The sequence below is a fragment of the Babylonia areolata genome, chromosome 26 (genome assembly GCF_041734735.1).
Source record: "Babylonia areolata isolate BAREFJ2019XMU chromosome 26, ASM4173473v1, whole genome shotgun sequence".
In the NCBI taxonomy this organism is placed as follows: domain Eukaryota; kingdom Metazoa; phylum Mollusca; class Gastropoda; order Neogastropoda; family Buccinidae; genus Babylonia; species Babylonia areolata.
The window spans coordinates 44,422,126-44,437,517 of NC_134901.1; the positions used below are offsets into that span (position 1 = coordinate 44,422,126).

Sequence of the window (15,392 nt, forward strand, 5' to 3'; positions counted from 1 at the left end):
ACGTATCCAGCATGTACACTACTGAAAACAAATTACAGCTGCCTGTATGGAGGGGTGGGGAGGATAAAAAAGATCATGCAAGTAAAAAACCCACTCATGTATCTATAGATGTCAATGTGAGAGTGCAGCCCGCAAAGAAAATTTCCTGAGGACAGTCTTTTGAGGGCACTGAAGTTTGCACAGGAGAAAACCCACAGACCAGACAGGTAAACATTATTCAATGTTCATCATCACCGCTATTATCATATGATAATCATTATCACCATTATAATCATGAAATAAAGTTTTTCCGACCACCTCACCCAGCAAGAGAGGCTTGAAAGCGATGTGTGATTTACTGAGGAACACACATGGTTCCCTTGTGTGCCCAACCAAGAGGAAGAGAATGGAGACGCTGTGACTGGGAACGGTGAAGCGCCAGAACGACTCCACTGTGCCCACCTGGCTGGACACGAACTTGAACCCCACCTGCCACAAGAAAAAGGCCTACAATCAACTCTAAACTAAACAACACTAACACACACACACACGCACACACCCACACACACACAACAACAACACCACCAATACCACCACCACCACCCATCCACACACACCCACACTTCTAAAAACGAATTCTTATATTTCCAAACCCCAACTGCTGCAACGAAATGTTGGAATGAACTCTAAGATAAAGAACGCAAATATTTGGAAAACAACTGACACATTTCTGAACCCAAAATGCCACAACAAATTGACTGGAATTAACCCCAAGCTTAACAAACACACATAAACACACATCACACACAGAATACATGAAAAATAATTAACACATTTTCAAACCCAAACTACTATAACAAAATGCCTGGAACGAACTCTAAGCTAAAAAAAACACAACACAACACACACGAACACACTCGAAAAACAATTGACACATTTCCGAACCCAAACTGCCACAAGAAAGTGCCTGCCTAACTAGCACATCAAAATGCCTGGAGTACACTCTAAGCTAAACACAACACAAACACACCTTGGAGGTCTGTTGTGTATGACGATGACATCAATGCGCTTCTCAGTCTCATTTGATGTGGATTCACGAACACGCTATAGAACCTGGGCAGGCCATGTCGTTCACATGCCAGACCACCGGCTCCCCAAGAAACTGCTGTACGGCGAACTCCAACATGGCAAGCGCTCCCATGGAGGCCAAAAGAAGCGCTTCAAAGACACTCTGGAAGCTTCTCTGAAGGCCTTCAGCATCAGCCACGACACATGGGAGCTGAATGCAAAGGACAGACCAAAGTGGCGTTCAGCTGTCCACAAAGGCGCCAAATCCTGTGAGGCCAACAGAATCGCTGCAGCAGAGCAACGCAGACAGGCCAGGAAAAGCAGTGCCAGCAAGTCCCCGACAGCCGCCACCATCCCCTGTCCACACTGCATCAGAACCTTCCAGGCGCAGATTGGCCTGACCAGTCATCTGCGCACCCACGGAGCCCAACCCACCCACCCCCAGGATGACTAGATGGTCCTCGTCGATCCCGACGGACGAACCACATAGAACCTGTCCAAGCTATTTGGGCATTGCTGCTGCTGCCTCCATTATTCTTGCAGCCCTTGGCGATGCTGCCGCGGCAGTTTTTTTTCTCAAAGCTGTCATGCGCTTACTTCTTCAGTGCACGCCTGCCAGTCCTATCCTGTGCTGGTCACAGGGATGTGAACAGTGGTCTCCTTTCTGGAGAGGAGGAGGAGGGGATGGCAAGAGGTCAGGTCACCATGAGGCCACCCACTATAGGAGTCCCTGCACTCAGTCAAGACTTCATGACGGAAGTGATTATCGTCATCAGCAGGGACTCTGCAGCTGGTGTCCTGCCGGTCTTCAATCACAGCAGGCACTGCATCACACCACTTCAGGAGTAGGGCAGGGACTCCTATGGTGGGTGGCCTCATGGTGACCTGACACTGATAGCTGTTGGCACTTGAACTGCGGCAAATGAACCTGCCTGTGGCTACATATGGAGGATTCTGGATCAACAGGCAATGCCACTGAAATGGCACCAATGATGGGGCAGCAAAAACAAACAAGAAAAAAGAAAAGAAAAGAAAAGAAGAAGAAGAAGAAAAAAAAAAAAAGAATACCACAGAAGCAGATAACTAAACAGGTGTGAAGATGTACCTTGACTCTGCATCCACTGTCAATGTGTCCCTGGGGATAGAGACACTTGAAGGCCGGCTGTGCAGGCAGTTTCACGATGTCCTCACACACCCACTGGTAGCAGTACTTGGTGCTGGTGGGGTTGACGATGCTGAACTCCCTGTCACGTGACACAAGTACAAACTTCTCTCTCAGCAGGCCCCTCTTGCAGCATCCTGTTACAGCTCACTACTTCTTCTTCATTTGTCAGCTGCGACTTCCATGTTCACTCGTATAGTGCACAAGTAGGGCTTTTACGTGTATGACCGTTTCCACCCTGGTCATGTAGGCAGCCATACTCAGTTTTCTGGGGTACACTTACTGCTGACTTGAATGAAATCTCAACAACAATTGTGACAGTCAGAGTACTGTGAACTGCTCCAAGCTTGGTGGGTGTCAAAGCTGAGTGGCTAAAGCACTGGGCCTTCAAACTGAGGGTCCTGGGTTCCAATCCAGGCTGTATTGGATGGGTTGAGATTGACGGGCGCCATAGCCGAATGGTTAAAGCGTTGGACTTTCGATCTGAGGGTCCCGGGTTCGAATCACGGTGACGGCGCCTGGTGGGTAAAGGGTGGAGATTTTTACGATCTCCCAGGTCAACATATGTGCAGACCTGCCAGTGCCTGAACCCCCTTCATGTGTATACGCAAGCATAAGCATAAGATCAAATACGCACGTTAAAGATCCTGTAATCCATGTCAGCGTTATGGGTTATGGAAACAAGAACATACCCAGCATGTACACCCCCGAAAGCGGAGTATGGCTGCCTACATGGCGGGGTAAAAACAGTCATACACATAAAAAGCCCACTCGCGTATATACAAAAAAAACCTTTGTTTTCATGAAAAATCTCTTTCATTTTAAATGTGTGTGTGTGTGTGTATGTGTGTTTGTGCGTATGCACACGCATGTATGTGTGCGTAAGTGCATGTGCGTGTGCACGAACATGTATGAGCGAGTGCATGCATGTTTATGTGTGTGGATGTACGTGTGTGAGACTTTGAATGTGCATGTGCTTGTGTGGGTGTCAGTGTGTGTGTGTGTTTGCTTGTGTGTGTGTGCAGGTGTAAGCAAACTGTTTGTCTCATGTTCAAACACACCTCTTCAGGACTGTGACAAACTGAAAGGCAAAAACCAACCAAAATAACTGTACACAGTGCCCATCCTCCCAGCTCCCCCCCCCCCCCCCCCCTTTTCCTTTTTCTTGCCAGCATCAGACCTGAGACAGACGGCCCCGACGCCCACAGCGTAGCACTCCACCACCCGTGTGTTGGGGTCCAGCTGGGAGCCTGGCTGAGTCCCCTTGGGCCCGGGCAGGGCGGGGTCTCGGCACAGGCTGGCGATGTTGTCCGAGTCCTTTAGGTCAAAGTGGCAGACCGGCAGCAGGCTGTGGCCCTTCAGGCTGATCACCGGGCCCTGGCTGTCCTCCTGCAGGTTGTCAATGCTGCAAGCACACACGTCGCACACATTGCACACACACACACACACATGAATAGTGCACCCACACACATATTGCACACATTACACACACACATATCTCACACATCACACACACACATATCACACTCATCACACACACATTGCACACATCATACACACATGTCGCACACATTGCACACACACACACACACAAACAGCGCACCCACACACATATTGCACACATCACACACACATACATATCTCACACATCACACACACATATCACACTCATCACACACACACACTGCACACACACACATGTCGCACACATTGCACACACACAAACATAAATAGTGCACCCACACACATATTGCACACATCACACACACACATATCTCACACATCACACACATATCACACTCATCACACACACATTGCACACATCATACACACGTCGCACACATTGCACACACACATAAACAGCACACCCACACACATATTGCACACATCACACACACACATATCTCACACATCACACACACATATCACACTCATCACACACACATTGCACACATCATACACACATGTCGCACACACACACAAACAGCACACCCACACACATATTGCACACATTACACACACATATCTCACACATCACACACACATATCACACTCATCACACACACACATTGCACACATCATACACACATGTCGCACACATTGCACACACACACACACACACATAAATAGTGCACCCACACACATATCTCACACATCACACACACATATCTCACACATCACACACATATCACACTCATCACACACACACATTGCACACATCATACACACATATAGCACACACACTATTATCAGCATTCAACAACAAATTTTTTTTTTGCTGCCCCATCATCTTGGCATTGACTCCCACACCTCTCATTTCAAGCCCCCCCCCCCCCCCCGTCGCTTTCCAGGCAGACGCGTCACCACAAGGCCATCACTCCTGGCAAACTGGATGTGTATATTCAATATTTCAAACTGTTCACCAGTTTATCTCCGATTCAAATAGATTTTAGCTTAGAAAGTATTGTGAAGAAAGGGTACAACATGATTCTATTCGTAAAATATATGCTGGATTTATTTGTCTGACCAAATATTCAAAGTTGAATGGATTGGCCAATGATCTGTTAGAATTTCTCCTCTCCCCTCTGTTCCCCCGTCCCCCACCACCTTACCCACCATTCTTCAAAATTTTCTTCTTCTTCTTCCTGTTTTTCTTCTATTAGGCCAATTACTCTGGTGATAATAAATTTAATCTCATGTTAGTATTGATATTAGCATTATTTTACTATATTATGTACTGTTTGTTTATTTGTTTTATTTCATTATTTCATAACTTACTGTTTATGAATGTTATTTGATACAAGTCATAATATGGTTCATCAGCCGTCATGATAAAATTGAAGTGTAACGTTGTGAGCACAGTATAAGCTTTAAGCTTGTTGATGCTCTTTTGTCATTCATTGCATTGTAATCATGTGTATTGTTGAATAATTAAAGATTATTTAAACCAAACTGGATTTGTCCAAACACAGTGACGCCCCCTGAAGAAACTGAAACTGCTGTCTACGTGCTGTACAGGGAGGGGAATGAAGCGTGGAGAGCAGACAACAACAGCAGCAGCAAGGTGGAGGGCATCACCGACCTGCACACCAGGGAAGCAGCGTAGTCCCCCACATCCAGGGGAGAGAACTTGACCCTGAACTCGGCCGACTTGCCGGGCAGGATGGTGCCGAGGGCAGGCTCCACGCTGAAGGCCGCGTCAGCCGTGTCCCCCCCGCCGTTCCTCACCGGGCCCCTCTGTTCCTCCTCCCCCAGCACCGTCAGAGAGCGGTGAACAGGGGAGGGAATTTGCTCCATGATTATCTGCCACCGGTAGCTGAGGGTGACCTCCCCGCTGTTCTCCAGGGTCAGTCTGCAAGATGCAAGGGTCTGAATATTGGGTCTGAACGCTCACAAACTGAACACAGGTCCTGCTGCATCATTTGCTACATTTCTATGAAACACTGCGCCACCCACTCTATTACATTTACTCATTTAAAAATACAGAAAACACAAGGCCAACTTTTTATCTTAAAGGCTGTATAAAATAATGAACCAAGAAATGCCAATGCTTCAATTACTTCCATCAATGTGAGGAACATTAACAGTTATCACTGCATTCACTCAAGCCTGGTTGAAATGAAATATTCCTAAAAAAGGCTATCAATTCATTTATCATGAGCTTCTTTTGTTTAACATTCTGTTTGGTATAAGAATGATTTCATCCGCAAAGACGAGAAATGTCCCAAACACTTACGGTCTTTTCGACACCATACACAACAAACACAGAACACAAGGAAGCAGCCATCAAAGCAGTGAACACAGAGATGCCAACCCCAGTCAAGAGTGTAGGAACAATCAGGAAATTTGGTAGGGACATTTTGAAATTTGGTCGGAACGCTTGGACTCCCAGCCACATCTGCAAACGTACATTCTATCTACAAGGCTTAAACACTTGGGCCTTATGGTGCAACACGGTGTAACTGTTACGATTAAGCTGATTGGTCCATTTGATGATGTTTCAATGTAAACACATACATGATTACCTGATCATCACCACGTGAGACCAAAGTTAGTAGTGTCTGCCCTGGCCTCGTGACTGATAGGTCTAGAGCATCTGGGTAATGTTATGACAGGAGAGCATGTGACCAAGCTATGCAGTTGAAAATGAACTCATTGGAACAAATTTGACGTTGGCGTAACGTCGGAACAAACTGTGATCAAGCGTAACAAAATACGGCGAAATCGTAACAGTGGGCATCTCTATGGACACTGCAGATCCCCACACACCGATGCCTGCAGAGAAACAGGGGGAACTCACTGACAGAAGCGTGTCTGGAAGAGGAGGGTGTCCCTGAAGTGCAGGGAGGAGGTGTCGCAGGTGTAGCTGCTGTAGTTGGCCAGGGCCGTCACCAGCAGGGGGAAGTCCTGCACTGACTCCTCCACCTCCTTGTGGGCCGGCTCTGTCTGCATCTGGACCACCTTCCTCTTCAACGGCCTGCACAGCACACCACGACACACCGCACTTCACTCAGTGTGTATACACCCCACCCACAACCCAAATGTGCACAAAACACTTTCTTTAGTGTCAGTTTCAGTTTCTCAAAGAGCGTCACTGTGTTCGGACAAATCCATATACGCCACACCACATCTGCAAGGCGGATGCCTGACAGCGGCATAACCCAACGCGCTTGTCAGGCCTTGAGTGCACGCTTATGTATTTGTTTACCTATCATTTGTTTACCTATCATAGTGGATCTCTTTTTACATCATTTTGCCAGAGGCGAAGTAATCATGGTATGTGATAACTTGTACCTGGAGTAGAATGCAGGGATCGCACTAGACTTTTTCAAAACGCGTGCAGCTTACGCAAAGTCGGCAAAAAAACACGTAAGGTAGAGTCAGAATTGCGTCAGACCTATGACACTAAATCAGAGGTTTACTCACCTATTTTCGCCGCTCACGTCGGCGCTGAAATTCACCGCAAGCCCTGACAATCATATTGAGTCGATTCCGTGACTGAGATACAGTGGAAAACAAAAAAACGGTAGGGCCTAGGCTAGCCGATTAACGTTCAGCGGTCAAACAAAGCTTAACTTTCCCGCTACAGAGTCACGCCCTGTAATGATGCCACTCTGTTCCAAAACTCGTCAGCTAAGCAGTGTTGTGTGCGCGCGTACTCTGTTAATTGGCTGTAGCTGTTAAGAGTCATGTAGGCATCTCGCAGTGCTCCGCATGCACAGACACTTTGTCTTGTACCGTCTGATTCAGTATTGCAAACCTTGCTGCCAAGTCAGTCCTAAAGTTGCATTGATACGGCTTGGAGTAAAAGTTGTTTTGCGTAAGTGTTACGCGTGAGCGCTGTGAAAATGCGTCAGCGAAAATCAAAATGCGTCAAATACGCGAAAAACATGCGTTAACGCGATCCCTGGAATGAGTGAAGCTTTTTGGGGGGGGAGGGGGAGGCTCCCAGGAAAATGTACTGTCAAAGTGTGAGGTGAGAAAGGCCTGCACCGCACTGACCGTTCGTTGGCGTTGGGCTGAAGGGTGGGCATGTCGACCCACTTGACGGCCTTGACCCGGTCATCCCAGTCGGTGACCTGGTCCTGGGGTCGGTCAAACAACACCTGGACCATGCGGCCAACCACCTCCTCCTCCGTCAGCGTGGTGGGCTCCGTGGCCAGGAAGGTGACCGTGATGTCCTTGGTGCTGCCAGCGTGCAGGTGACCCACCTGAAACATAGCCCACCCACTTCCTGTCATGCATGTGTGTACGATAGTTAGTCATGTCCAACTTTGACAATCTGGGGCTGTAGTCAAGACAAAAATCATTTTGCCTGAAGGCGAGTTACCCTTGACATGGCAGGGACCCACGGGTACAGTTTACTTTGAAGGTTAAGTTATCTCCCTATTCAAGACACACTAAGTGCACCCAGGCAGCTAACCAATCGCCTATAATCAAAATCCTGGGGATTCCCTTCTGCACATGCTCTTTTGCTTGTCACGGCACCATAGTTACTTCCTTCACATACTGTGACAATCAGAATATATAAATAAGAAAGAAGAATGCTTCAGTGGCAAAGCATTGATGAGAGTCAGCAACTTGTCCAATCTGGGGTCTGCTTTCGCATTCTGATAACCCCCTGTCCTGCCAAAGTCACATTCCCACTCTCTTGAGCCAAGACGGTTTTAGGATAGTTGGTGTTGGGGTGGTCCCCGACGGGTGCAATAGCCGAGTGGCTAAAGCGTTGGACTTTCAATCTGAGGGTCCCGGGTTCGAATCACGGTGACGGCGCCTGGTGGGTAAAGGGTGGATATTTTTACGATCTCCCAGGTCAACACATGTGCAGACCTGCTAGTGCCTGAACCCCCTTCGTGTGTACATGCAAGCAGAAGATCAAATACGCACGTTAAAGATCCTGTAATCCATGTCAGCGTTCGGTGGGTTATGGAAACAAGAACATACCCAGCACGCACACCCCCGAAAGCGGAGTATGGCTGCCTACATGGCAGGGTAAAAACGGTCATACACGTAAAAGCCCACTCGTGTGCATACGAGTGACCATGGGGGTTGCAGCCCACGAACGCAGAAGAAGAAGAAGAAGAAGAAAAAGGGGTGGTCCCCAAAGGCCAACTAGCCCCCCACGCTGCAGCACTATAAGAGCCAAAGCGATCTTGCCTCCTTGTTTGAGAGCCATGGTCCTTCACAAAAGACGAAGCTGTAAATGACTTCCCACAGCAGTGGAGAAACCATTCCTCATGCAGCTCTCACTTCTGATGATGGCATGCGGTCATACCGAGACAGGAGGCTGGAAGACAGGTTTGGTGGAAAACACCTATAACAAATGCACTATTTGCAGACACCCAGGCTTTGACATATAACTGACAGACCTGGAGGAACCTGGTGAAGAGTTCTTCTGTGCAACATCCTAATGACTCTTCACACAGTTAAGGGAGAAGAACAAAATGGAGAAGAAGAAGATGACAAAGAAGAAGTAGAAGAAGAAGAAGACAGATAAAAAATGTTACTTTTACTGTGTGAATTTATTCTTGTACACCGCATTAGCCTTACCTTTGTTGAGTGGGTGAACAATTTTTCTGTGCAGCACTACAATGACTCTTCACACAGTTAAGGAAGAAGAAGAAGAAGAAGAAGAAGAAGGCATATACAGGTTGACTTAATCTTATTATGAAAACTGATTTTTATATGCCAAATTAGCTTTAACTTTGTTGTAAGTTTTTCTACTCAATGTTTCACTGACTTTACTACCATATTATTTCATAATTTTCCAATGCATGTGCATGCATATATGTGTGTGCATATTTTGCATGTGTGTGTGTGTGTGTGTGTGTGTGTGCGTGTGTGTAAGTGTGTGTGTGTGTTTGTTCTTTAGTTTAACGTCTTTTCACAAACTGTGATATTAGATGAAGGCTGGGAAAAGAAATGACTGTGTACACATGCAAGTGTGTGAATGTGTGTATGCGTGTGTGTGTGTGTGTGTGTGTGTGAGAGAGAGCGTATGTGTGTGCGGGTGCCTGTGTGTGTGTGTGTGTGTGTGTGTGTGAAGGGCTGACCTTTGGGCTGAAGGTGAGCAGGGGGTGCGGGGGCCAAGAGAAGCGCAGGCAGTGTGCGGGTGAGTGGTTGGTGAGGGAGAAGGTGAGGGAGCGACGAGAGTTGATGGGGCAGTCACCGAACCTCAGCACCTGGCTCTCTGCTGCTGACAACACACAGTGCACACACACACACACACACACACTGGTTACAGCATATGGTTACATATGCCAGTTGTGGAATGCCTCTTGAAAGACATTCACGATTCCCTATCATAGAAAAGAAAATTACAAATGAAATGTTTCTCTCTCTCTCTCTCTATCATTTTCATCCACTGCTTCATTCCCGTTTCAACACATCCACACCACACACACACACTCACACACACACTTTTTTTTTCTCACTCTGCATCTTTCCTTTTTTCTTCTGCCCTTGCCCTACCACACTGCCTGCACACACACACACACACACACACAAACACATGCCCACAAACTCTCACAAACGCCCTCTCAGAGACAAGTAAAAACGTCATTCTGCTAAAAAAACCAAAAAACCAGCCACACCACTCGCTCCACAACCACACCCCCCCCCAACCCCCTCGACTCCCACACGCCTGGTCCAAACCTGATCTGTCCTCCTCCTCCACCACCCCCCCCTCCCCCTCCCCCAGCCCTGAGAGGAAGAGGGGCGTGATGTTCTCCATGGTGAGGTCGTCCTGGTGGCCCTCCCCGACCATCTCCACCTGGTAGTTCTCGTACTGGTTGTCCAGCACGCACACCCTGACGAAGCCCTGGGACCGCTTGGCCTCCTGGGGGCAGAACACGGCCCTGAACGAGGCCCTCTCCCCCACGCCCAGAATCGCAGACACCGTCGGCAGCTTGTCCGCGAACGCTGCAGCCACTGTCAACCAAGTCTTTTTGTCATTATCAGGCAGCACTTTTCCTGTTTATATTCTTTGTTTGTTTGTACAAGAACAGTTATGATTTTCCACGAAAAAAAACCCCAACAAAAATGGTTCTAATTTTCCGGGAAAAAACCCAACAAAAATGCAACCCCCCACCACCACCACCCAAAAAACCCAACAACGTGTGTATGCGTCATTGCATGCAAGATGTGTGTATGGCAATGAGAATTGGATATATTTTGGCTGAGGCACTGATATTTTTGTAGAGGTTATGAGATTTCTTTCCTTTTCACCACACTTGAACATACTGGTCCCATTTCCATTTTGACTGTCACGGGAGTCATGTTTCTGGTTTTACTTCTACTTGATACTGAGACTGGTCTCTTTGAGCAATGAGTTTACTATGTCCCATAATCTGGAGTGCCTTATACATGAATCAAATAAATATGTTTTAAAAATTAGAGATTCAACCTTACGGACTGAAATGTGTGCTATAATGTCTCTGTCAAATGCTGTATATCTCTCTTAAAGAGCTGTGACCAGGTCTGTCAAAAGTATCAGGATGTGAAGAAAGCTGACTGAAATGTGCGACAACTTACAGCCACTGACGCTCTCATCGGCCACGTCACAGCGGTGTGTGTCAGCTGAAGGCTGTAGCGTGAAGACTCCGTCATCATCCATCAGGTACATGTCCACCTGTTGTCATGGCAATGGCACACATCTCACAATGTCTTGCCAGCCCACCACGACTTCTGTGTATACTGTGTGTGTGTGTGTGTGTGTGTGTGTGTGTGAAAGCTGGATGTGGTTCATCCTGACTGACTGACTTTGCCTTTCTGAGAATCTGCTTGTTGAATAAGTCACCCAGAGATGGTCGATCAGACCCAATAATTCTTGGTGGCAATTCTTACCATTCTGATCAGTGGCAGATAAGGTGTAGGTGAATGTCCCAAGTGGGTAGGGTTACAAGGACTGGATAAGGTGTAGGTGAATGTCCCAAGTGGGTAAGGTTACAAGGACTGGATAAGGTGTAGGTGAATGTCCCAAGTGGGTAGGGTTACAAGGACTGGATAAGGTGTAGGTGAATGTCCCAAGTGGGTAGGGTTACAAGGACTGGATAAGGTGTAGGTGAATGTCCCAAGTGGGTAAGGTTACAAGGACTGGATAAGGTGTAGGTGAATGTCCCAAGTGGGTAGGGTTACAAGGACTGGATAAGGTGTAGGTGAATGTCCCAAGTGGGTAGGGTTACAAGGACTTGATAAGGTGTAGGTGAATGTCCCATGTTGGTAAGGTGACACGGACTGGATAAGGTGTAGGTGAATGTCCTAAGTGGGTAAGGTGACAAGGACTTGATAAGGTGTAGGTGAATGTCCCAAGTGGGTAAGGTGACACAGACTGGATAAGGTGTAGGTGAATGTCCTAAGTGGGTAAGGTGACACAGACTGGATAAGGTGTAGGTGAATGTCCTAAGTGGGTAAGGTGACACAGACTGGATAAGGTGTAGGTGAATGTCCTAAGTGGGTAAGGTGACACAGACTGGATAAGGTGTAGGTGAATGTCTTAAGTGGGTAAGGTGACACAGACTGGATAAGGTGTAGGTGAATGTCCCAAGTGGGTAAGGTGACACAGACTGGATAAGGTGTAGGTGAATGTCCCAAGTGGGTAAGGTGACACAGACTGGATAAGGTGTAGGTGAATGTCCCAAGTGGGTAAGGTGACACAGACTGGATAAGGTGTAGGTGAATGTCTTAAGTGGGTAAGGTGACACAGACTGGATAAGGTGTAGGTGAATGTCCTAAGTGGGTAAGGTGACACAGACTGGATAAGGTGTAGGTGAATGTCTTAAGTGGGTAAGGTGACACAGACTGGATAAGGTGTAGGTGAATGTCCTAAGTGGGTAAGGTGACACAGACTGGATAAGGTGTAGGTGAATGTCTTAAGTGGGTAAGGTGACACAGACTGGATAAGGTGTAGGTGAATGTCCTAAGTGGGTAAGGTGACACAGACTGGATAAGGTGTAGGTGAATGTCCTAAGTGGGTAAGGTGACACAGACTGGATAAGGTGTAGGTGAATGTCTTAAGTGGGTAAGGTGACACAGACTGGATAAGGTGTAGGTGAATGTCCTAAGTGGGTAAGGTTACAAGGACTGGATAAGGTGTAGGTGAATGTCCCAAGTGGGTAAGGTGACAAGGACTGGATAAGGTGTAGGTGAATGTCCCAAGTGGGTAAGGTGACAAGGACTGGATAAGGTGTAGGTGAATGTCCCAAGTGGGTAGGGTTACAAGGACTGGACGGCTGACCGTATCTCACAGCCATGGCCAGATCATCACCTTGCAGGCCAGGAGGCCGGAGTTGACAAGGGTGAGGGTGAGGGTCTGGCAGCGGCCCACGTGGCCCTTGCTGAAGAGCAGCAGGGGCTGGCCCTGGCTGTTGGTGATGGAGGGGCGGGTGACCGACACGCGGGGCAGGGTTCCCTCGCCTGCCACCTCAAACACCAGCGCCTTGCTGCGCACCTGCCCGTCGATGGCCGCCTCAAACACCGTGCTGAAGGCCTGGCAAGGGGGGGGCAACACACCGCAGTTTGTTTTAACATCCAGGGGCTTGGTGCAATGACCATCACAACCTCACAGGAGAAACCCACCTCGTCTGTGTTGAGTTTATCTTTGTTAGCAAACACTGATGATGCACAGTCGGATAAGCATAGAGAGGTGAAGAGCCAGGTGATGGAACAGAGGTGCAGAAAGAGCAGACAGACCAGTAATGGCACAGACATGGACAGAGGAAGGGACAGAGACTGACAGGAGATCATGCTGAGAAAGACATGCAGAGACAAGGCCAAGAGTAGAGAGAGAGAGTCCAGGGGACGGTGAGAAAACACCACAGAAGCTACAGGTGTGGACAGGTGGGTTGGCTACCTGCATGCAGGTCGGGGCGAAGGTGAGGGTGGCAAACATGGAGGTGCTGCCAGTGATGGTGGCTCTCTGAGGGTCCACCTCAAAACACTCTGGCACCTTATCCACAGCCTTCTGCTGTGCCCCTTTGCTCTGTACCCGGAGGGTGAAGGTCACCTCACACGGAACCTGCACACCGTTCACACAGTCCTTTTCTTCTGGGCTCTCCAGTCTTCCACTCCCAGGTTTCACACGCTTAATTCTTCCACCACCAAGTTTCTTTGTGAACGACACTCCCCAGCACCAAATATTTCAGAAACGATGCTCTCAGTTATTGGCTTCGGCTCATGTCAAAACAACACAATGGACTTGTTCACTTCAAACTCCGTCAGGAGGCAAAGGTTTGTCATTGTTCTACTGGCGGGGAACTGGTGGCAGCTGTCAAGCTTTCATACAATGTGAAAAATGGTCTCATCAATTCTTTTTTTTCCAAAGAAATAATCTTGTTGGAAGAGATGACATAAAAAGAAATAGCTCAGAAAGAGAGAGAGGGAGAGGGAGAGGGAGACACACACACATACACACACACACAGACCTTGGAAATGTTGCTGATCTTGAAACGCGCCTTGGCCTTTCTACCCACCAGGACATGGTTGAAAACAAACCGTTTTTCTTCCACCCCGTACACACCACCACTGTCAATCTATAAGAGACAAGCGTATATACAATCACACACCCACATCCAAACATATGTGTATGTATCAACATTGAAAGTCAGAGCAATACTCTGATACAAAATGAAAAGTATGCACAAGGTGGTAAAGCATACATCAGGATTAATGGGAAATAGTTGATCAGTAAAATGTGTTCAAAATGTTGCTGATTCAGATGCTGACAGACAGATATTGAGTGAACACCATGGCATGATAACAAGCGGTGCACAAACGCACAAGGAAAGACAGTTACAACACATCTTTGAATGGAAACTGAATAACCTAAAACACACACACACACACACAGGCACACACACCATGTGGGGTGTGTCAGTCTTCTTACTTCAGTGGGTATCTCGGAGAGGTTTTTACAGATGTAGTGTTCCTCAAAAATACTGCTGACATCCTTGATGTTGATGGCGCAGGTGCAGCTTTCAGCGATCAAACTGTAGGGGATGCCTCTGGGGTAAACCTTAGGGTTGCATTCCGAGATGACGATACACAGGTCCTGCACAACATGACACAGACCCCCTTTAGGCTGCAAAACATTTCACAGCACAAACACAAACGCAGTGGAGATGAACAGTAGTGATCACACTGAACGTGCTGATCAGGCTGTATGTGCGCATAGGAGATGAGGCGTGGGGTACATGAGAAGAGGTGGTGGGATGACTATAGTGAGCAGTGGAAAACGAAGAGCTACGAAGGACTGTAGTGACTAACAGTGAATTATAACATGAATTACGACAGTGAGTTACACATCTACATGACAGTAAAAAAGCATGCTAATGACAACAAAAATGTGATCAGTCAAAGGTAGATACCAACTGGACTTTGAATCAAACATTCAGAATTTTTTTGAATGAATGAATGATTATTCAAAACATATCTTAAGGGCAAATATGTGTTTGGTTGAAACTGGTCGGCTAGTTTTTGAAAGAACAGTTGTCTTGTTTTTGGACACTGGACAGGTATGTGGTAGACATTGACTTCTTTTGCGCACAGACACTGTATATTTTTGCAAAATTTAGTTTGAAGGGCATTCAAACAGAATCGATGAATTAAACGTCTAACTGGTCTTGACTGGGAGACAGATAAATCATTTAAGAAAGCCTTGGGGTTGCTTGCTGTAACTGTCTTCATA

The 15,392-nt window shown here is 47.3% G+C and overlaps 1 protein-coding gene across 1 annotated transcript in view; it reads right to left on the bottom strand.

Moving 5' to 3' along the window:
- The window catches only part of LOC143300330 (hydrocephalus-inducing protein homolog), a 142,558-nt gene that overhangs the window by 25,541 nt on the left and 101,625 nt on the right, over window positions 1-15,392 (bottom strand). Inside the window, exons 63-75 of the mRNA XM_076613931.1 lie at window positions 14,592-14,756; window positions 14,131-14,238; window positions 13,560-13,724; window positions 12,975-13,196; window positions 11,243-11,339; window positions 10,364-10,639; window positions 9,763-9,905; window positions 7,712-7,920; window positions 6,510-6,686; window positions 5,292-5,561; window positions 3,390-3,614; window positions 2,153-2,291; window positions 303-468 (exon numbers count right to left, since the gene is read on the bottom strand). Of these exons, the coding sequence (XP_076470046.1) occupies window positions 303-468; window positions 2,153-2,291; window positions 3,390-3,614; window positions 5,292-5,561; window positions 6,510-6,686; window positions 7,712-7,920; window positions 9,763-9,905; window positions 10,364-10,639; window positions 11,243-11,339; window positions 12,975-13,196; window positions 13,560-13,724; window positions 14,131-14,238; window positions 14,592-14,756 (2,362 nt within the window). The remainder of the gene's footprint in view (window positions 1-302; window positions 469-2,152; window positions 2,292-3,389; window positions 3,615-5,291; window positions 5,562-6,509; window positions 6,687-7,711; window positions 7,921-9,762; window positions 9,906-10,363; window positions 10,640-11,242; window positions 11,340-12,974; window positions 13,197-13,559; window positions 13,725-14,130; window positions 14,239-14,591; window positions 14,757-15,392) is intronic.